General features: G+C 33.2%; 3 protein-coding genes across 6 annotated transcripts; 2 read left to right on the forward strand and 1 right to left on the reverse strand.

Moving 5' to 3' along the window:
• Nucleotides 1-2190: 2190 nt before the first annotated feature.
• On the forward strand, nt 2191-4034 carry LOC118049684 (sugar transport protein 10-like). The gene is made up of 4 exons (XM_035059742.1): nt 2191-2323; nt 2430-2752; nt 2834-3463; nt 3576-4034. The coding sequence occupies exons 1-4, from the start codon at nt 2191-2193 to the stop codon at nt 4032-4034; spliced, it is 1545 nt and encodes a 514-aa protein (XP_034915633.1).
• A 253-nt stretch (nt 4035-4287) lies between these two features.
• On the reverse strand, nt 4288-5408 carry LOC118049611 (thioredoxin X, chloroplastic). The gene is made up of 2 exons (XM_035059652.2): nt 4984-5408; nt 4288-4706 (listed from the first exon to the last, which is right to left on the reverse strand). The coding sequence occupies exons 1-2, from the start codon at nt 5326-5328 to the stop codon at nt 4500-4502; spliced, it is 552 nt and encodes a 183-aa protein (XP_034915543.1). The 5' UTR covers nt 5329-5408; the 3' UTR covers nt 4288-4499.
• Nucleotides 5409-7664: 2256 nt separating this feature from the next.
• Nucleotides 7665-19303, forward strand: LOC118049612 (E3 ubiquitin-protein ligase RING1-like). Of its 4 annotated transcripts, none has more exons than XM_073410326.1 (2): nt 7665-8682; nt 19036-19303. In XM_073410326.1, the coding sequence occupies exon 1, from the start codon at nt 7763-7765 to the stop codon at nt 8651-8653; it is 891 nt and encodes a 296-aa protein (XP_073266427.1). In that variant the 5' UTR covers nt 7665-7762; the 3' UTR covers nt 8654-8682; nt 19036-19303. The 4 variants fall into 4 exon arrangements, with proteins under 4 accessions (XP_073266427.1, XP_034915544.1, XP_034915545.1 ...); XM_035059653.2 differs by having other exon boundaries at nt 19060-19303; XM_035059654.2 differs by lacking the exon at nt 19036-19303 and adding an exon at nt 18152-18411.
• The last annotated feature ends 2889 nt before the right edge of the window (nt 19304-22192 follow it).

A 22192-nucleotide genomic window follows, 5' to 3' on the forward strand; every position in this document is an offset into this window, starting at 1 on the left:
TGCTTCCTCACCATGTGAGTCCTTAAGGATTTCTTCTTTGTTTGTTTTTTATTACTTCTATTAGCCACTTTTGGCTTTATCGTGAAGATAAAAGAGTGGTGTTTGCTATAATTATGTCACCTATGATCATAATCGATTCGACCTTATAAGACATTGCTAGGAAAACAATTTGACTTTAACCTGATGATACAAGTACGAAGGGAAGACTTTTGAATTACTTTTGAGGCACTATAACTTAGTGTCGACAAGCAGCTTTTGTTGCTACTAGGTTTGCAACATAATTATAAGTATAGTATCAATAGCATGTGCATAAGGTTAGTAAAGCTTTTATTGAAGAGCTCGAGTTACTAACTTTTGTAATTTATAAAAGGTTTAGAACATTGACCTTAACACATTACTCATGTAGAGCTTTCAAAATTATAATAGACAAGCGATGACATTCTTTATTAATCAATATTGACAATAAAACGATGTTAAGTCATAAGTTGTAAAAGGTCATCTTAACCTATTGCAAGCAGGAGATATTGGATTTTTTTATATATATTTAATAATTGTATGGCCATGGTTAAGCCTGACCTAAATTCTATGAAATAGAAGAGAATTTGAAAAGTCAAATTGTCATAGTGATTTATGATAAATTTACATATTACAAAGAAATTTTGTCTCCATCAAGAGAGAATATCTCTCCACTATCCTTATTTTATAAGGAAAATCAACTCTCTCATTTTTTAATAATAAAAAACTAAGAGAACATTTCTTTTCTTAATTAAGAGAAAAACAAACATACAAAAAAAAACCAAAGAGTTCTAAGTGAGAAGAAATCACCCTTAAACAAAAAAACCCTCCATCGATATTGCTTAGTATTGAAGGATTCATAAAGAGTGAAATATTATTTTGACTCATTATTTCTTTGTTGACACCTAAAACAATTTAGTTTCAATTTCGATGAATTTTATAAGAACTTGAAAAATATGTCTAATTAACTTTATGCTTTCACTTTTGAATATATTTTATTATTCAGTAGAAGAGTATGGAACAACCAATCCAAATATTTTAGCCAAAAACGTAACTATGAAAAGTACAAATCCAACATGATTATGTGTGTTTGGGAGTGTGATTATGGTTGTTTTTTAAAGTGTTTTTCACTTAGAAAAGTATGTCAATAATATTTTTTTTATTTTTAAAAAATTATTTTTAAGATCGGCACATCAAAAATGATTTGAAAACATCAAAAATATATTAATTCAAAATAAAAAAAATTAATTTTTTTCAAAAACGTTTTTGAAACGCAATGCCAAACACACAAGCATATAAGTTAACTAATTTATCTTTTCATTTGTTCTGCTTTAATTTATCTTTTATTTTATTTTATCAATGGATTGTAAGTTTTATATATATAAGTGCTTTTGGTGCTTTTAAATGTTTTTTAAAAGTGTTTTTGGCTTGAAAAAAATATTAAAATTATGAATTTTAGTGTTTTTTTTATGGTTTTAATATTTTGATGTTAAAAATAAAATAAGAAATTAAAAACTAAATATTTTAATATATTTAAAAAATAAATAAATAAAAAAAACTATTCTAAAAAGCTAACTGCATGCAGCATAAACATACAAGCACCATTAGACTATCACTAAATGAGATAAAATGATTTCCATTATACATAAAGGGAATATACATGGTGAACATGGAAATCAATCTGAGGGAGGCTTACATTGCCTAGTCTAATCGCTGCATCAAATGAAACCTCCATAATTTTACTTAAAGAAGTGGATGATCTATAAATTAGGGACTGATCAACCAAGGAGATGAAAGTGTCTAATAAAAATGTGGATGTGGTTTGAATCAATCCCAGCCACCAGCAGATGGAGGATGATATCATCTTATTAATTAATCCACCTTAAATCTAACTCGTGAAAACTTAAAAATGGAATTAGATAAAAATAGATGAAAACAAAAGGGAAGGAACCCTCTCTTGGCGCCCACAGACTGCGGTAGAAAAACTATGTGAAGGGTTGCCTTATTTGGATTGAAAGCATTGGAAAAGCTACTGAGCAAAAGATAGTCTAAAGGATTGCCTTGAAAGATCCTTTTATTCATCACCTGGAATAAAAAGAAGTGCTAACAAAGCACTCCTTAACAACTACCCTTTGCAAATTCACATCCAAGAGAGCAAGAGAGTTCACATAAAAGATGGCTGGAGGAGCTTTTGTTGGGCCAAGTACGGGGGTGAACTATGAAGGTCGTGTCACTACCTTCGTTATCACCACCTGTTTGGTTGCTGCCATGGGTGGTCTCATTTTCGGTTATGACATTGGTATCTCAGGTAATAAATGGAAGATCTTTTAATCATCTTCGCTGTGGTGACTAAGATTATTGATGAATTATATCTGAAGGCACTAATGACTGGATGATTCTGTACAATGTTGCAGGTGGGGTGACTTCCATGGACTCATTTCTCAAGAAATTCTTCCCATCTGTGTACCACAAAGAGAACGAAGATCATCGAGAGAGCATGTACTGCAAATTTGACAGCCACTGGTTGCAATTGTTCACATCTTCTCTCTATCTTTCTGCTTTGGTAGCCTCCTTCTTTTCCTCTACGGTTACCAGACTATTCGGACGTAAAATCTCTATGTTGTCTGGAGGGTTGGTCTTCCTTGCTGGTGCCATTCTTAATGGTGCTGCCGCCAATGTAGCAATGCTTATACTTGGTCGTTTGTTGCTTGGTGTTGGTATTGGCTTTGCTAATCAGGTAAACTGTTTCTCTCAGTGTTGGCTTGGAAATGGTTACAACGTTTGAACTTGATTTTCGTATTTTCTCTGTTCTATACAGTCTGTTCCAATTTATCTATCTGAAATGGCACCAGCAAAGATTAGAGGAGCGCTTAACATTGGTTTCCAAATGGCCATTACAATCGGTATCCTTGCTGCAAATCTCATTAACTACGGAACATCAAAGATCAAAGCAGGATATGGCTGGAGAATTTCTTTGGCTCTTGCAGCTGTCCCTGCTATAATGATGATTGTTGGATCATTTTTCCTCCCAGACACTCCCAATTCTATCCTTGAGAGAGGCCACCCCGAGAAAGCGAAGAAAATGTTGCAAAAGATTCGTGGCACGAACAATGTTGAAGCAGAATTCCAAGACCTTGCAGCCGCAAATGAGCTTGCGAAGAGAGTGGAACACCCATGGAAAAACATCTTGCAGCCAAGATATAGGCCTCAGCTTGTCATTTGCATATTGATTCCATTCTTCCAGCAAATTACTGGGATCAATGTCATCAATTTTTATGCACCTGTTCTCTTTAAGACCTTGGGTTTCGGAGACGATGCTTCACTTATGTCTGCAGTCATCACGGGCATAGTTAATGTTGTCTGTACAGCTGTTTCCATCTACTCAGCTGATAGGTTTGGGAGAAGAATTTTGTTCCTTGAAGGAGGCATTCAGATGATTATTTGCCAGGTATTTAATGATAACCTTAACCAATTTGTTTACTATATTAAAACTCTTCTAACTATGACGGATTCACATTAGACTCATGCTGATTCAATGAATATGTTTGCTTTGATTGCAGATACTTGTTGCAGTCATGATAGGCATCAACTTTGGAACAAATGGTGTAGGAAACATGTCAGGTAGCACAGCCAACTTTGTACTGTTCTTGATCTGTGCTTATGTTGCAGCATTTGCCTGGTCTTGGGGTCCATTGGGATGGCTAGTACCTAGTGAAATCTGCCCTATTGAGATTAGATCAGCAGGGCAAGCCATAAATGTCTCAGTCAACATGTTCTTCACTTTCCTCATTGGCCAGTTCTTCCTAACCATGCTCTGCCACTTGAAGTTTGGTCTCTTCTTGTTCTTTGCTGGCTTTGTTGTTATCATGACCATCTTCATTTACTTCTTCTTGCCCGAGACAAAGAATGTCCCAATTGAAGAAATGAACACTGTTTGGAAGGCACATTGGTTCTGGGGCAAGTACATCCCTGATGATGCTGTCATTGGAGGCCAAAACTTGAAGGAGCTAACTGCGTGAAATGAGCTTGTACAAACAGTAAAGGTAGCACCGCGCACGGATTTGATTGTGAGCGGTGGTTGTAATTGTTAAAAGCTTAGGTTCTTCTCTTCTTCTTCTTCTTCTTCTTCTTCTTCTTCTTCTTCTTCTTCTTCTTCTTACATTCATCAGATTAATTATTAAGAAATTATATTTCACCCCCGGCCAACTAATTTCACCACTCCCTTCAACATCAAGAGCAAGAACGTAAAGATAATTCCAACAATACTGCAAATAAACAAAGAAACCAAGAGAAGGAAATCCTCAATAATTTAAGAAGTTCAAGATATTCTCTTGAAAATGATGTCCTATCTTATTCATCAGCTCAAATTATACAATTGGATGTCTATACAGACTGTAATATTAGAAAATGTCAATGAAAGCTGGACATTTGCTCACATCACATGATTCTCAAAACTAGCCAAAATGTTGAAGGAATATCAATGTCTATGCAACTGATATGGACTCCAAGAGAGCATCAACATATTCTTTAAGTTTTGCCTTGGTAATTGCACCTTCCCTTCTGCTTTCAGGCACTTCCTTCCCATCTTTAAAAAGAATCAAAGCAGGCAATCCATAGACTTTACACTCTTTGATTAATTTGGGGTTCGCGTCGTGATCGATCTTAACAACCGTCAATCTATCCCCATATTCCTAAAAGTTAGAGAAACAAAAACCATATCAGAAACGATTAACCATTTCTTGGCCCCTATCAATAGAAAGCGCCTCTTAATCACATCTAGATAGGACCCTCCAACCAGCTCTGGCGCACCAAATGCTATCCACATCAAACTAGAAAAATCATGAGAATTAATTCCTTTTGCTCACATCTCAAAAATACATGAATTGGGACAGTGAAAAAGAAAACCCTTTTGTAATCGAAGGCTAATGTATAGTCATGATTGAATAATATAGTAAGAAAAAAAGATACCTGAGCCACAGATTCCATGGCAGGAGATATTAACCTACAAGGACCACACCAGGTTGCCACAAACTCAACAAGAACTGGACGGTCAGAATTTAAGACAACATTTTGAAACTCACTTTCGTTAATCTCTGTAATAGCTCCACATGTTATTGTAGTAGACTTGTGAACTTTACAGAAGCTAGTTGACCTTCTTGAAGAAGAGGATAGTTTTCTTTGACTTTGAGTCGAACGTAACAAGAAGAGCTTCTTTGGAGAAGATAAAGAAGCTGTGGAAGTAACTGTACGAAGTGGAGGAAGAGAAGAGGTGGATAAAGGAGTAGAAGTGCTTGAGAGGATAATCTTGTCCATGGTGGAACTTGAGAGGTAGAGAGAGTTGCAGGGATTTTACAGCATTGGTGGATGTTGCGTTCAAGGTTTTTGAAGGTGCCTGGAGATCAAAGAAATTCTTTAAAAAAAAACCAATGGATGAATTTTTGCCACGTCAAAGAGCATGGTCATGTGGGGTTCACGGGGATGCTGGGTGTGGCTTGTTTGTAATCTGCCAAGTTATGATAAAGTGAGCCATTTCATTTTCTTTTTCTTTTTAATTCTTCCCAATTTTAGATGTTTGTACGAGCCAGTAAGATATGTTTCGTTTTATTTTTTAAAATATTAAAATAACATTTTTTATTTTTAAAAATTTATTTTTAATATTAAAACATCAAAATAATCTAAAAATATTCAAAAAAAATATAATAATGTTAAAAAAAATCATTTTTTTTAAAAAAATAATGTATGTTGCAAGTACAAACGGTGTCTAAATAGATTTGTTTTTGACATTTGTAATTTCTAGTACAAATGTAAGAAGAAGTTACAATAATATTTTTTTAAAAAATATAACAATATAACAATATATATGCTAATGATTCTAAATAATTTATGCATGTAGATATTGTGATATTTAGAGTGTTTACAAGAATACTTTGTAATGGGTCATGGTTTTCAAAAAACCTCCCTCATTTTAAGGCCATCACACGAAAATCATAATCCAAAATGGAGTTATATTTTTTTTGGCACCCAACTCTAAGTTGGGCTATGGCATATTCGCACCCAACTCCAAGTTGGGTAAAGGCACGTTCGTGCCCAACTCCACATCGAGCTAGGGAGCATCCGCACCTAACTTCAAATTAGGCTAGAACATATCCACGCCCAACCTTACGTTGGGCTATGAAGCGGCCACACCCAACCCCATGTTGGGTTAAGGAATCGTTTGCACCCAACTCCAGATTAGGCCATGACGTAACCGCACTTGATCATTCTTGGGTTCAGCGTATGAATTGAATCTAACTCCTCTCAGGTTCAGGGTATGGCTAAAAGGTAACTCCACACTGAGCCTTCCATACTCTAAGCCTAGGCGAGTAATTATGATGCCTATCACATCCCATTAAATACGAACAAGCAGTTCATGATTATATTATTTTACTATTATGAGATTACATCTCTACCCCTTCTACGTTGTAAGAAACAAGTCAAACCAAGTAATATAAAAAAAAAAAGTATGAGTATACAGAAAGGGGTTTGAAACCTTAAACTCTGAGACATAACACAATCCTTCTTCTTCTTCTTCTCTAACTTCTACATTTTCTTCTTCTTATTTCTCTCTATCTTTATAAAAGCTCATTAATACCTTCATTAATGTTTTTTGCCACATAAAAATATCTCATACTTACTTGATCTTCGGAAGGTCCCCCATTAACACCCCCGGGGGTCTCTAAGGGACTTTATGCATGTATTTATTCAAGAAGAGATTCACACCCCTTGAAGAAATCCATTAAAGAAGAAGCAAATGCAATATTGAAAGTGAAGGTCGTAGAACACACTGTGAATAACATACAAGGATCTCTAATAATAATTAATTCCAGAATATTTCCTGTGATTTTTGTATACTCGTTTCTTTATATTTTGTTTTTCATTGTTTAGTTGGTTATCAATATTCAATACACTAAACAATTTTGTTTCCTTTAAAGAAAAGTTGTTAAGATAGTCATTACCATCAAATTTGTGACACCTACTAATAGCAACCTTTTTTTTTAAAAAAAAAATTTCTTCATCTTTTCTAGATGAATAAAATATTTTATTTAAGTTTTATTGTATTTAACAACTATATAAATCTAATTCCTCGTTCACCTTACTTATAAGTTTTATTAAAATTGTATTTTTTTTCACACACAGAAAAAATAAATTAAATTACCCTTCATGAAATTATTTCGCATTTCCTTCTATATAAGCCTTTCATTAAGTAAATTTGTTTATATATTGCTAAAAATAATTTACCTAAATTATTTTTTTATAATCTTATTCATTGAATGGATGGAAACTCATAATAAATCTTATTCATATGACAAAGGAGATCATTTTAAAAAATTAATTTAATTTATTCTTGTACTTTAAATCAAGTCTCTAATAAAATATCTAACAAAAGTATAGTTAGCTAGGATAGATAGGAACAACTAAACTTATAAAAATATATTAAAAACAGATTGTAAAATATAAAACCAAATTAAGCTAATTCTTAAAAGTAATTTTCAATAAAATTAGCTTTATTTACTTTTATGGGCTTTGTAATGGGCTGCGCCATAGATAAATCCAAAATCCAATTTATTAATTAAAATGACAGAGACAGACACCTAGAAATTAGAAAATCTAATCTTCAGGCTACTAGACTCCTCCCTTTAGTCTCTTCAGGGGGGGAAAATAATAATAATAATAACAACTCTCCCATCTATAAAAATTAATACCAATCATGTCCTTCACCGGAGCTCCCCCATTACCTGCAGTGACCGCCGCAGCAACCACCACATCGAAACAATATTTCTGCTATCAATGCAACCGCACAGTCTCGATAACTGCCTCTTCCTACGATGATCCATTTTGCCCGATTTGCCACGATAGCTTCATTGAAGAATCCGAAACCCAAAACCCTCAAAACCCGAATCCATTCTCCGACTCGTATTTCAACGACCCATTTGACCCCTTCTCTTCTCTCTTTCCTCTCCTCTTCCAAAACTCTGGCAATTTCTCTCATCCTGAATTTCCAACCCGACCCGGATTCTCCGACCCGAATGCGTTTAACCCCCTTGAGTTCCTCCGTTCTCACCTCCAAAACCTTCATTCTGGTGGGGGTCGGGTCCAGTTCGTGATTGACAACAATGGACACGAACCTGGTCTTCGATTCCCAGATGGTAATTTTGGTGATTATTTTATTGGGTCGGGTTTGGAGCAACTGATCCAACAGTTGGCTGAGAATGATCCGAACAGGTATGGGACGCCTCCGGCGTCGAAAAAGGCGATTGAGGCATTGCCCACGATGAAGGTTACCGAGGAGATGATGAAATCAGAGATGAATAATCAATGTGCTGTGTGTAAAGATGAGTTTGAGGGAGGAGAAGAAGTCAAAGGGATGCCATGTAAACATGTGTTTCATGAGGATTGTATAATACCTTGGTTGAACATGCATAATTCGTGTCCAGTTTGTCGGTATGAGTTGCCTACTGATGATCCTGATTACGAGAATAGATCTCCTGCAGGGCAAGGGAGTGGTGGGGGTAGCGCTGGAGGAATGGAGAGAAGGTTCACTATTTCAATTCCGAGGGCGTTTGGTGGAAGTGGTGGTGGTGGACAAAGCAGTTCTTGACAGATTGGATTTTGGATTGGCGATCATTGGTGAGTGTTATTATTATGATCATTGGTGTTTGTGTGTGTGCTTGTTTACATGCTTATATTGTGCTTTCTGAGCTGTTCTTTGGTGTAAATGTTGTTGTAATTGTTAAATTTGGATTGGTTGCTTGAGGGATTTCTGGTTTAGTGTTGCTATAGAAGTATTTTAATAGATTTGTGGAGTTAAAATGAATAGACTGGATATCAAGAATTTGGGATGATCTTTTGGTGAGTGGTTTTGCTTTTTTTTGTATTTTCAGTTTTATCAGGTGTTTTTGTTGTAAAGTGTATTGCTTTATGTTTATCTTATGACTATTTCTTGTAAAAGAAAAAAAATTTCATTAAATTCTGAGTAGCTAAGGGGTTATGAGAAGAGAATTTTAGGGTTTAAAGATCATAAATTTGAGAATGAGTAGGTTTTTCCTGTATTTATTTATTTACTTTTGTTTATTCTCGTGCCTATGATGTTCTATGAGTTGTTTTTTAAATGGGTTGATTTTGTTGAATATTGATTGAGATTATGGAGTATTTGGTTCGAAATTATTTGGAGTACCATTTAGAACTTGGAATGTTTGTATTGGAGGAACAATAGTTTTTGTTTGTGTTTATGTTGTAAATTGTTGCTTTGCATGAATTTAGATTGCGTAATTAAAGGAATATGAGAAGGGTATATTATGAGATTAGAATTCATAAATTGGAGAATGGGTAATTTTTTCAACTTCTGCAAAATATTGATGATTTTAACTTGTTTTCTTATGTTGAGACAATGTCTAAATTTGGTTGCCTTTTTTTTGGAACTGGGCTTGAGGGATTAGGGGTTCAGTAGTTTGTTATTGCAAGGTGTGTTTTCTTAAGGATAGTTTAGAAGAATTAGTTTGAAGAAGCTTGTTTTGAGAAATTTAGATGGAATGATGAAATCAAGTAGGAGATGGTCATGATCAACATTTTTAGTTTGTAGAATGTAGCAAAGTATTTTGTATATTAGCTGTGTGGCATTGTATTTCAATTTACCTAGTATTGGTTAACTAGGAAATTTGGCTCAGTATGGCCAGATATGATATTCAAAGGCCCTGATTTATTTTACTGAAATGTGGCCAAAGTTCATATTTGACTAATTATTTTTTATTGTGGGACGTAATTTTAGGGTAATTTGATCTTTGAAATTAGAGCAGTTGCTAGTTGGAGAGACTGTTGGGGAATATTCGATGATTGTAGAACTGAGTTACAGGGAATCTTTCACAACAGTTGCATAATGTTGGTAGCTTTTTAATTGAAGGTTGCATTATAGAAGTATGAGTTTCTGCATGCTATATGGTTGTTTGAGTTCCTGGCTTCCTAATTATGAGGTTGTATTTCTACTATGAGTTTTTTGGTTTCTTGTTTCATGAGCTTTGTTGTCTCTCAATTTGCTATCTCGATGCTATTGAAGAGACTTTTCCTCTTGAAGATGCCATTGGATGCTTGTTTGGAATATATCCTCATGTTAGTGACCTTTATTAACAAAACCATTTTTTTGTTATTTTGATCTTATGTTGCATTTTTGTCAAATTGAGCTGAAGTGATTAAGGATTTGTTAGTTTGTATTTGTAAGTTGAGTAGTTTTAGGATGCTTTAGGAGGCACTAGTGACAAGAGGTGCGGGAGTGAGGCGGAGAGTTGGACAATGGAAAGAAGTTTCCTGTTTCACTATCGTGGTTGCTCGGAGAGAAACAGGGGTATAGTAGTGATGTTGGTAGGCTAGTGCAGTACAAATTAGTGCATGGAGATTTTTTGTGAATTGGAGAGATTGTTGGTAAGTGTTGCTTTTGCTTTTTTATTTCTTTTAGCATGTTTATGTTTTAAGAGTTGTTTGTTGCCAGTTTCTTGCTTTGATTAAGTTGAGATTGAGAGATCAAGGGGTTATGAGAACAATATTTTTGGAATCAAAATTTAGTCCTTCCTTTTTTAATATAGAGGATTTTAGTTTTTTTCTCTTTTTTTCTTTTCTGGAGTGTGCATGCCTATATGTTGAGATATTATGTTGTAATTTTGATGCGGGACAAACGAGATTAAAAAGAAAAAGTCATAAGAAAGAAGAAGTCAAGAAGAAAAGGCTAAAGAAGAGAAGATTGGAGGTGAAGAAGAGAAAGAATAGGGGTTGGAAAAGTCGGTAACTTTGCAAATTTTATTTGAATCATCAAAAACTGTATAACATTTAGAAAAATAACATATAAATACTAAAACCCTAACTAAAACAAACAATTAAACTTATAGTACACTAAAAAAATATCTAATAATAACTAATGCAAGCCTAACAAATAAATCCAAATAAAATTCAATAACAGAGGAGTTGACCTATCCTTTATCATCGTAGATCATACGAATGTGTGAACATTGTCTTGTGTCTGGTGTCTCCATCAACTCTTTCGGGGTTGGAAGGACTTGACCTCGTCAAGTATAGTTCAAGACAACTCCAATAACACTCGTAGAGATCAAGTTATGGTGATGTTGCTCTAATAATCTCAGTAGAATCTGACTCTAAGTCAACTTGCTTATTCACTGAATCTCATCATCTTTGATAGAAACAACTTCTACATCCAAAATAACATCAATAAATTCCTTTTGTGTCAATGATAAAGATAATGGTGTAAGAGTTTCAAAAGGATCATTAGGTGTAGGATAGTGCAATTTATATATACCAATTCTTCTGCATTAAAAGTAGAGCTAATATCAAAATTTGATGGTAGTTTAATGACTTAAATATTTTACTCAACCATTTATAACACTTTATATGGTATAACACTACTCGCCTATAATTGTTGATTGGTTTAAAGATGATACCGTATAGATCTAACTAGTTCGGTGTAGCGCTGGCCAACCTTTTATTTTCATAAAAAAATATTAAAAAAATAGAAGACCAAAAGTGCTGGGTCTGGCTGTAACGCCGAACCCAAGAGCTTTGAGTTTGGTTGCAACACCAGGCTTAACAATAATATTTATAATATAAATAATAATATTTAACTTGTTTACCTAAATTCTTATATTTTTTAATCTTTTTTTAAGAAAATTGTTTTTTCTTCAATAGTAATATTAGTATTTTTAAAAATTATTAATGATAATAACAACAAAAATAATAATTTTTAATTTTACCCTTCAAACCAAATCTAAGGCTATTTTTCAATATTGATAATAATTTTTTTTTCAAATTTTTTCAAATTATTTTATAAATAATATTAATTATAATAAAAATAATAATATTTTTAATACAAATAATAATATTTTTAATATTAATACTATTAATTGTTATAAAAATAATAATATTTTTTACATTAATACTTTTAATTAAAATAAGAATAACAATATTTATAACACAAATAATATATTTAGAAACTTAAGACCAAAGAACCTTGGGTCATGATGCAATACCTAAGAGAATTGAGTCTGAAGGCAGGACTAAAGCGAAATGGGTCCTGATGCATGACCCATCACCCTTGGGTTTGATGCAGTACCTAAGAAAATTGAGTTCGTAGGTAGGACCTACGCAAAATAGGTCATGACGCAGGACCCATTAACCTTGGGTCTTGATTCAGGATCATAATTGGGTTCGGACTCGGGACCCATTAGTCTTGGGTCCTATGCAGGACCCAAAAGAATTGAGTCTTAACGTCGGACTCATTAGCCTTGGATCCTGATATAGGACCTCAGAGAATTGGGTCTGGACCTAGTGCTTTTGGGTCCCCAAACTTATTGGGTCCTGTTGTGCAGCCGAACCCAAAGCTACTTTGAGTCCTGCCCCCAACAGGACCCAAAACATAATTTATTTATGTATTTAATAATACATATAATTCAAAACTAGTGAATAAAAAATCTAAAGACAACAAGACATTGATAAAACTTTGAATCTATTCACTAATGTTGTAAAATTAAAATATCTTCTATTACCCAATATAATATTATATTATAATATTTATAAATTATTTTTTAATTGATTTTATTGTTAAAAAATTCTCTTATATAATACAAATATATAAAGTATATCATGTGAATTAAAAATTTATTGAGAGCTCCATAAACTTAAATATGATAATATAGAGAAAAAAATTTAAAAAAAAATTTAAAATTTGTTTTGAAATGCAAAAACAAACATGTCTTAATAAGGAAATTCAACGCAATCTCAAATGAAAAAAAAATTTATGATCACCCTACTTTTAAACAATATAAAAAAAACTCCCATCAATATATTTCCTCTTAACTATATGAAAAAAATTACATGAGAGAAAAGAAAAAAATTCAAAGCATTGGGTTGTGCGAGGGACAAGACCCATCGCTGATGGGTCCTGCTCGCAGCAAGAGCCAAGGGTGATGGGTCCAACTACGGCTAGACCCATAGCTATTTTGGGTCCTTCTGGGGGCAGGACCCAACTCGAATGGATTCTATTGGGCAGGACCCGCCTTAATATATTCTCCTTGGGTCTGGTTGCTTAGCCAGATCTAATTTCAATATATCTAAAAACAAAATTTTGAAAAAAAAAACAAAAACATCAAAAATATTAATTTGAAGTAAAGAAAACAATAAAGAAATTTGAATTTTTTTTCAAAGCATTCTTGAAACGCAAAAACAAGCATGCTTTAATAAAGAAATTCAACCCAACCTAAAATGAAAAAACAATTATCATCACTCAACTTTTGTATAATATATAAAAAAAGTCACATTAATTTATTTCCTCTTTACAGTTTGAAAGAAAAAAATCAATAAGAGAAAAGATAAAAAAAATTCAAGAGGGAAAAAAATAAAATTGGAAATATCTTAAAATATTTATTTAAAAATATATTGAGATAATATTTTTTTTCTTTTTTATATAATCACATCAAAATAATACAAAAACATCTTAATATGAATGAAGGAAAAAAATATTAATTTAAAGTAAAGTAAAAAATAAAAAATTGTAAAATATTTTTTAAAGCATTTTTGAAAAACAAAAACATGCATGCTTTAATAAGAAAATTCAACCACACTTGAGAAAAAAAAAAAAAAAAAAACAACTTATCATCACCCAATTTTTATAGAATATAAAAAAGTCTCATCAATTTATTTCCTTTTTATTGTATGAAAAATAAATTTAAATAAGAGAAAAGAGCAAAAAATCATAGATCCAATATCCTTGGGTGTGGCTGTGGAGCACGACCCAATATCCTTGGGTATGGCTGCGTAGCCAGACTCAACACCTTTTTGAAGTGTTTTGGATCTGGCTGGCCAATCCAACGTTATTACACTTTTTGGAAGTGTTTTAGGTCTTGTTGTTAAGCTAGAACCAGTAGCTTTTGACAGTGAAGGCAATGCTCCCAGGCATGCGGGCTGCAGACCTGCTCGCCTGGATCTGCAGTTAGGCGCACTTGTCTGGCCCTAGCGCCCAGGGCATGGCAGCTCCAATGGCAGATGTCTGCAGCCCGGGGCTTGCAACCCCACCATGCCCCACCAAAATCGAAACTAAACATTTTCTCCCCATCCATCCCTTCAATGCCAAATGCATCCCAATGAAAAGGCAACCCTACCCTCCCCTTACAGTCTTTCCAACTCCCTGTGGCAAGGGCAGCTTTGCTATTACACTGCTCCAATCAACATTGTTTTGTATCTAGGTAAACAGTAAAAAAGGCACTGATGTCTTTTAATATATTGTATAATATCTATAATGAAACAATCTTTAATATTAAATGATTTATGACACTCAACTTGAAATTTATATTGTTTATTATTTGCTTGAATTCGTTTTATAATCTGAACATGCAACTCATAAACTCTACATGTAAAAGATTTAGTTGGCTCAAACATGTTAGTGTAAGGAGACATTGGAAGAAGACCTACAAGCATCCTAGGTTTATGACCATGAACATCTTATGGCTGCTAGTATGAAATGGAACAAACACTGTTTGTATCCTAGGTGGATATAAATTGGACATAACCTAGTGAGTCAAGGCTATCGTTATCCTCTTTATCATGAATAAAGGGTAATGAATTGAAGAAGCTCAACAAACTACTCAAAATTTATGATATGCTAGATGTCAAGCATAAAGGGTAAGTTATTAGTGAATTTAGAAGGTTGCACAGAATCTATGCATGCTGGATGTCAATTACAGGAGGATAAGAATCAGGGAGTTCAAAGGGACAAGTATTTTGAAACTCTTCCAACACCACACTTACATCTTCAGGCAATTGCTAGAGTCTCTCCAAACCTTTTTAGCTAACTTCTTTTGCAACTAAAGAAGACTTAATAGACTCTTCATTAACCTCATCTTCAAACTCTTTTAGATTTATTGTGTTAACCACGTTCATCTTCTCGGGTGGTTCCACTGAGATTTTTTTGAAATTTTCTTTTCAACTAAACCAAACATGATAGGCTTTTCCTTAACCTCATTCTCAAACTCATTTAGACTTGTGCTTAGTCCTTATTCTTTCTCACTCTTTTTTTTCTTGTTCTTATTGATAGATCTTGGTGGTAATCCAATAAAATGGATCTTTCTACCTTTTACTTTTAAAGAACATGAATTTGATCAACCAAATGGTGACCTCTAAATCATATACATTGTTTACCCAAAATGACAAATCCTTATTCCTATATTCATTGGAATCACATCACACCAAATCTCACATGATAGTCTATGAATTTGATAGGGAATAAACATCTCTTATTGATTTCTATGGAAGTATTATTAACCCATAACACATTATATGACTTAGGATGGAGAACAAGTTTTAGTCCATGGTAATTGTAAAATAAAAACACAATGCTGAAATAAAAATGAATAAAAGTAAAAGTAAAAGTAAAACTTATTCAATTTTTTTTTATATATTAATTAAGACAATGATACACTATGGAAATTGTAAACATGCATTGCTAGTCTTTAAGTGTAAATCAAACAAAAGTCGCAAATTTCCATAAACCTTGCAAGCTCCAAAGATAATAAAAAGGACTAATAAATAGATATAGATGATAACTTTGATAGGTGAGTAGAATATGAACTTTGTATGTAAGATAGGATTTTTTTACCAAACGCAAAAAGGCACTCTATTGATGATTAATTGAATAACAAGTACATAACAAAAGAAGTAAACTTCAATGAATCAAAACGTTGAGTAATTTACCGATAAAGATTCAAATCATCAAACTCAATCGCGGCTGGACCTCTTTGAATCATGTAAAATGTTGCCAATGTATCACTGATGTTGTTTGACTTGTTTGTTGTTGTCACTTTTTTTTTCTCCTTTTTCTTTGATCACTTTTCACTCTCTTTTTTTTACCTTTTCTTTTGACTTTCCGACTTTTCTTTTTTAACTTTTTTTAATTTTATAAATCAATATAAAACAAAATTACAACTAAATTGACAATAAAGCAAATGTAACAAGACTCTTCTAAAACCATTCTTCTTCACACCTCTCACAGCCAAAAACATTTGGTGCAATCTGAGGCTTGAACAAGCATGCTGATGTTATTTGAAGACTTGAATCAATTGTGCTCAGTGGTGGATTGTCGGTGTGATGGAGTTGCTAGTTGATTTGCCTGTTATTAGAGATTTTATTGTCTTCTATTGTGGTTACTGGTAATGAGCGGGTGTGGTGGCTAGTCTTTGACATAGTGGTTGGTACCAGGGTGGTTGGTGGCATGGTGGTTGAGGCTAAAGACTGGCTATTGTGGTTTTCTGTTTGGTAGTGGGTAGTGGATAGGGGGGCTAAAGTTGGGTTTGTGTTGGCAATGTTTATGTGTGGGTTGTGGCTTGTGGCTTGCAGTGTTTAGTTCGATTTGGTAGTGGCTGAGGCAACTGTGGTGGTAGGGATGGATTGGGTTGAGTGGTGTGGCTAAGTGGTATGAATGTGCTGATTTTCTGGTTATAGTGTGGCTGGATGTGATGGGTTTTTTGACAGTGGTGGCTTGAAGATCAGCTGGAATTGGTTTGATGCTACTGTAAAACTGAAGATTGTTGATTTCTTGATGAGGGGAGTTGTTAGGTTGTGATGGGTGGTGGTTTTGTGGGCGACTACTGCAGTGGATGGGTGGACTACTAGTGGTTGGCTGATGAATATAGGGGAAGATGAATATTGGCTAGGGTTTTGGGTTTTGGGTTTTAGGGTGTGTGTGACTGGGTGATTTTTTTTTTTTTTTTTTAGATTTTGACTATAAACATAAAGACATTTTTTTTTCTAGATCATTATTGATGATGATTCTTAACAATTGTTAGGGACTAGAAACTGTGTTGAATTTTTAAGATTTGCACAAGCTCTAATGGATCCGTTAATTATAAGAACAATTAAGAGTTTATGCTTTGATACCAAAGCTAATGTGGGACAAAAGAGATTAAAAAGAAGTAAGAAGAAAAGACGAAGCCAAAGAAAGAAAATAAAAAGCTGAAGAAGAGAAAGAATCGGGTTTGGAAAAGTCTGCAACTTTGTAAATTTTATTCAAATCATAAAAAATTGTCTAACATTTAGAAAAATAACATATAAATATTAAAACTCTAACTAGAACAAATAATTGGACATATAGCCCACTAATAAAAAATGTATCAATAACTAAATCAAACCCAACAAATAAACTCAAATAAAATTTAATAACACAGGGGTTGAGCTATCCTTTGTCATCATAAGATCATATAGATGTGTGAATCGTGTCTTGGGTCTGGTGTTCACATTAAATTTGTTGCTTTCGTTGGATTTGGGCTAAAGATTTCAAGGGGTTTTAGTGTATGATAATAGGATGAGGTCTTTTATGATATTTTATGAAATGAGTTAGAAATAGCATGATTTGTGCTAGAAAAATCGATGGTTGTTGATTGATTAATGGAATTGAATATTAGAATGGGGTTTAGTGTTGTGTAATTTGATAATTAATTTTGCATATGGAATGCTGATTGATATTAGATGAAGATAGTGTGCATAAGTTCATAACTTTAATCTTATATGCCTTTTTAAGTTCCTGAGTTATAATCACTAATACATTGCCATAGATCGATCACATTGGACTAATACCTGTTAAAAAATAGTTTGGATGTTGGGTGATCTCTGAAATCAGAGCAGTTTGGCAAGGTGGAGAGACTGTTGCATGGATGATGGGTTACTGGGAAACATTTTACTGAAACAGCATGATGTTAGGTACACTTTATGTCACAGAATGACTTGTGAGAAAAAGTTAAAAGAGTTTAACAGGAGGTTGCATGTCACCAAGTTTTCTTCTGTCTTTTATTTTTGGTTCCTCTTATGTTTTTTCAATACCTTTGGTTGTCTCATGATTGTGGATCTTGAGGATATTGAAGAGCATTTTCCTTTAATGTTTTTATCCTTCTTCTGGAAGGAGCATTTGAGTGCTCGGTTCGCAGCATGTGCTCACAGTGGCAAGCATATTGCTTCTATATGTTCATGTCTGTGTGGCTCCACCATAAAATCTTTCTTTAAGCAGTGCATATTATGCAGGCTGTAACGCTGGTGTCCCTTGTAATTTATTTTTCAGTCATTATGTGGGCAGTAGCTGAGAATCGAAATCCATATTTGTGTCAGACTTGACCCCCAAACAAGTTGAATCTCGGCATCTTTGCTTAGGCTGGGTGATCACAGTCGAGTTTCTGGTCTCCTGAACATTGAAACTGTTGTAAATAACTTAGGACTTTGAATTGCATGTCAAAAGTTATTTTCATAAATAACTTATGACAAAATGAGTCAAGTTAGAAGTATTTCTAATGAAAAAATGACTTAAAACAACTTTTGTTTTTTGTTTTTTTTTTTTTAAATAGAGGTGGTGTCAGTTAGAATCCATGTCAAAAGTTTTGATTTAAAGCAAAATTTTGACTCAATTTTTTAACAAATTTTTGATTAAGTCAAAAGCAATTCCTAACCAAACATGTTCACGACTTTTCTTTCAAAATCTTAAAGTCATGCCAAACATAGCCTTAATCCTTGCAGCTTAATGTTTAGAAATTTTCAGCTGCATCTTGCACTTTGAAGTTCGTATCTTTGTAAGACCTGCTGTTTATAAATCAAGTTTTGTTGAGACCTGGGTAGTTTTAAGTGGTGGTTTGAGATTATAATTGGTTTGTTTTTTTTTTTCTCCAATTTCCATTACTTCTCCCATATAATTTCATCTGGCAGAATGCAACTTGCAAATTGCGGATTTCTAGATTTGGGATTTGACCTGCTGTTTGAAGTAATGGTTATTATCTTCATGCTTTTAAAATACCAACATGCTTAATCCGTCGGATGGTAATGCTAACTAAAGTCATTGTAAGCATGGCCCTCGTTTCTTTTTTATCTAGTTCGATGTTTTTTCTAATAATAATTTTTCTTTTGATTTTTTGTATAGTACCGTTATGGATTATTTTGTCTTCATCTTCATGACAGACTCGTTTTGAGCTACTTTTGTAGGTGTGGAAAGAATTTTGCAAAGAAAAGGATTTTCTTTGTGAACATGGAATGTGGAAACTGGAAAGCAAGTTCCTGTATGTTGACATGAATATATTTTAAGATTTGCTGATATTTACTTCTGGAAGGTCCAAACACAGTAGCTTTTGTCATATATTCAAAATTGGTTTTCAATGTTGTATATTAACTTTTATAGGTTCTGTATCCTGAAATGCCCTTTTTTCCGTTATTATTCCTTTTGTGTTCATTGAATGAGTTTAACATACTAGGATGGGCCGAAGCCTGGGCCAACCAGAGGCTTCGGCCGCCGGCAGCGTATAACTCTCTCAGAATATGCAGAGTGTCTGCGAAACTCTCTTACTCTGTATACAACTCAGAAGCCATCTGTGTATTGTACCTGTGAATGTTTTCAAGAATAAGAACCATTGATACCTGCACAGAAAGAAACACGGTGTTTGAGTGGAAAAGGAGGATGGTGGTAGATAAGGAGAAAAGTAGTGAGTAGAATAAGAATAAGGTGGTAAAAGATATCATTGAAGTTGTGCGAGCAGGCAGTTTCAAAGCCACCAGTTGTGATTTATTAGATCTTGAAAATCTTGATTTGGAAAGCAGCCTCTTGCTTCTGGTAAAGGTAATATCAAAATTTGTATGCATGTGCGAGGCACGAAAGGCATGCAGAATCAATGAACAAAATTTTCCTACGAGATTCATGTACATGACAGCAGGAATTCTTTTATGGTAATGGGTTTTCATACGTTATCCAATCTATATTAATTATAAACTTTTATATTAATTATTCAATATACTAAAAGGTTTTAGTGTCCCTGATATTGTTTACTTAGATACAAAATTGTGGATGGGAGTAATGTAATGCCTTTGCCACATAGAGTTGCAAGGACAACAGGTGAAGAGTGGGGTTGTCTTTTTACTAGGATACACTTGATATTAAAGGGATGGTTGGGAAGAAAATGATCAGTTTTAATTTTGATAGGGTTGTAGGCCCTAGGATGCGGACACCTGATATTGGGGTTGACAAGCCTTGGGCGCTGAGCCAGACTTGTACGGGGACCCCTAACATTGGGGCTAAATTGCTTGTGCGCTAGGTCAGATCCACGAGCGTGGCTAAAGATCTTGGCGAGACCTAAGGCTTATAGGTCCTGTGTCAGGACCCGGATCTCTTGAGTTTTGAGTTCAGACTTAGTACTCTTAGGTCCTGTAGCAGGACCCAGTGCTCTTGGATCTAGTGTCAAGACCAGGACACTTGACACTGGGCTAACCTGCCCGTGCGTTGGGTTAGATCCACGAGCGTAGCTAAAGATCTTGGCAAGACCCAAGGTTTATAGGTCCTGCGTCAGGACCCGAATCTCTTGGGTTCTGAATTCGGACCCAGTACTCTTAAAACTTGTAGCAGGACTTAATGCTCTTGGATCTAGTGTCAGGATTCAATTTTCTTGGGTCATTTGTTAGGACCCAAGGTTATTGGATCTTAGGTTTCTTAATATAATTATTTTACTTATAAATATTATTATTTTAATTATAGTTGAAAGTATTAATATCAAACATATTATAATAATATTTTAGTTTGTGTTCTAAATATTATTAGTTCAATTATAATAAAAATAATAATCTTTATACCCCAAATAATAGTATTTTTTATATTAATATTTTGAATTATAATTTAAAAAATAATATTTAAAACACAAATAATGATAATAAAAATAATAATCATTGTATCAAAAATAATAATATTTTTTATATTAATACTTTGAACTATAATAGAAATATTAATATTTATAATACAATTTCAATATTAATACCTTCAATTATAATAAAAATAATAATATTTATAGCACTAATAATAATAATAATAATAATAATAATAATTAATTTTATCATTCAAATCAATTATATGGTTTTTCTTAGGTGGTAATAATATTTTATTTCAAATTTATTAATGACAATAATGATAATAAGAACAATAATTTATTCTTTTACCCTTCAAATGGGTCCTGCGCTAGGATCCAATAATAATGGGTTGTGCATCAAGACCCAAGTCTAACAGATCCTATCTCAGGATCCAATTCGCCTGGGTCCTATGCCAGACCCCATTACCTTGGATCCAACGCCAGGACTCGATTGTCTTGGGTCCTGTGTCAAGACCCAAACTTAATAGGTCTTGCATCAAGATCTAATTATATTGGATCCTTCATCAAGATCCAAGGTTCTTAGGTTTTAAGCTTTTAGATATTATTATTTGTATTTTAAATATTATTATTTTTATTATAATTAAAAGTATGAATATGAAAAAAAGTATTATTTGTGTTATAAATATTATTATTTTTATTTTAATTGAAAGTGTTAATATTAAAAACATTACCATTTGTGTTATAAATATTATTATTTTTATTATAATTAATATTATCAATAAATTTGAAAACAATTATTATTAATATCGAAAAACAACTATAGATTTGATTTGAACGGTAAAATTATTATTATTATTATTATTGAATTTTAAAAAAAACTATTATTACTATCAAAGAAAAACCATAATTGTTTTTTAAAGATTAAAAAATATAAAAATTTAGGCAAATAAGTTAGATAATAATATTTATACAACAAATAATATTTTTTTTAATATTAATACCTTCAAGATTAATAAAAATAATAATAGTTTTACCACAAATAATAATACTTGAACTATACTAGAAATATTAATATTTATAACACAAATTATACTATTTTTAATATTAATACCTTCAATTATAATAAAAATAATAATATTTTTAGCACAAATAATAATAATAATAACAATACATTTTAATTTTATCCTTCAAATCAACTATATGGTTTTTCTTTGGTGGTAATAATATTTTATTTGAAATTTATTAATGATAATAAGAACAATAGTTTATATATTTTTACCCTTCAATTGAGTCTTGCATCATAATCCAATTCGCTTGGGTCCTCGCAATGCTTTTGGATCTTGACTCAAGACCAAAGTCGAATGGGTCTTGCGTCAGGACCCAAGGGCAATGGGTCTTACATCAAGCTTGATCTCTAGGGTCATACGTCTGGATCCAATTCACTGGATTCCTACGTCAGGACCCGATTGTCTTGAGTTCACTATCAGGAC

Source organism: Populus alba, chromosome 7 (genome assembly GCF_005239225.2).
Source record: "Populus alba chromosome 7, ASM523922v2, whole genome shotgun sequence".
Lineage (NCBI taxonomy): Eukaryota > Viridiplantae > Streptophyta > Magnoliopsida > Malpighiales > Salicaceae > Populus > Populus alba.

What these genes read in the sequence shown, in the direction of transcription:
- LOC118049684 (XM_035059742.1), top strand. Translation starts at nt 2,191, where the DNA reads ATGGCTGGAGGAGCTTTTGTTGGGCCAAGTACGGGGGTGAACTATGAA. An exon ending in TTATGACATTGGTATCTCAG is followed by an intron (nt 2,324 to 2,429) that starts GTAATAAATGGA and finishes ACAATGTTGCAG; the next exon opens with GTGGGGTGACTTCCATGGAC. An exon ending in GTATTGGCTTTGCTAATCAG is followed by an intron (nt 2,753 to 2,833) that starts GTAAACTGTTTC and finishes TGTTCTATACAG; the next exon opens with TCTGTTCCAATTTATCTATC.
- LOC118049611 (XM_035059652.2), bottom strand. Translation starts at nt 5,328, where the DNA reads ATGGACAAGATTATCCTCTCAAGCACTTCTACTCCTTTATCCACCTCT. An exon ending in CCATGGAATCTGTGGCTCAG is followed by an intron (nt 4,707 to 4,983) that starts GTATCTTTTTTT and finishes TCTAACTTTTAG; the next exon opens with GAATATGGGGATAGATTGAC.
- LOC118049612 (XM_073410326.1), top strand. Translation starts at nt 7,763, where the DNA reads ATGTCCTTCACCGGAGCTCCCCCATTACCTGCAGTGACCGCCGCAGCA.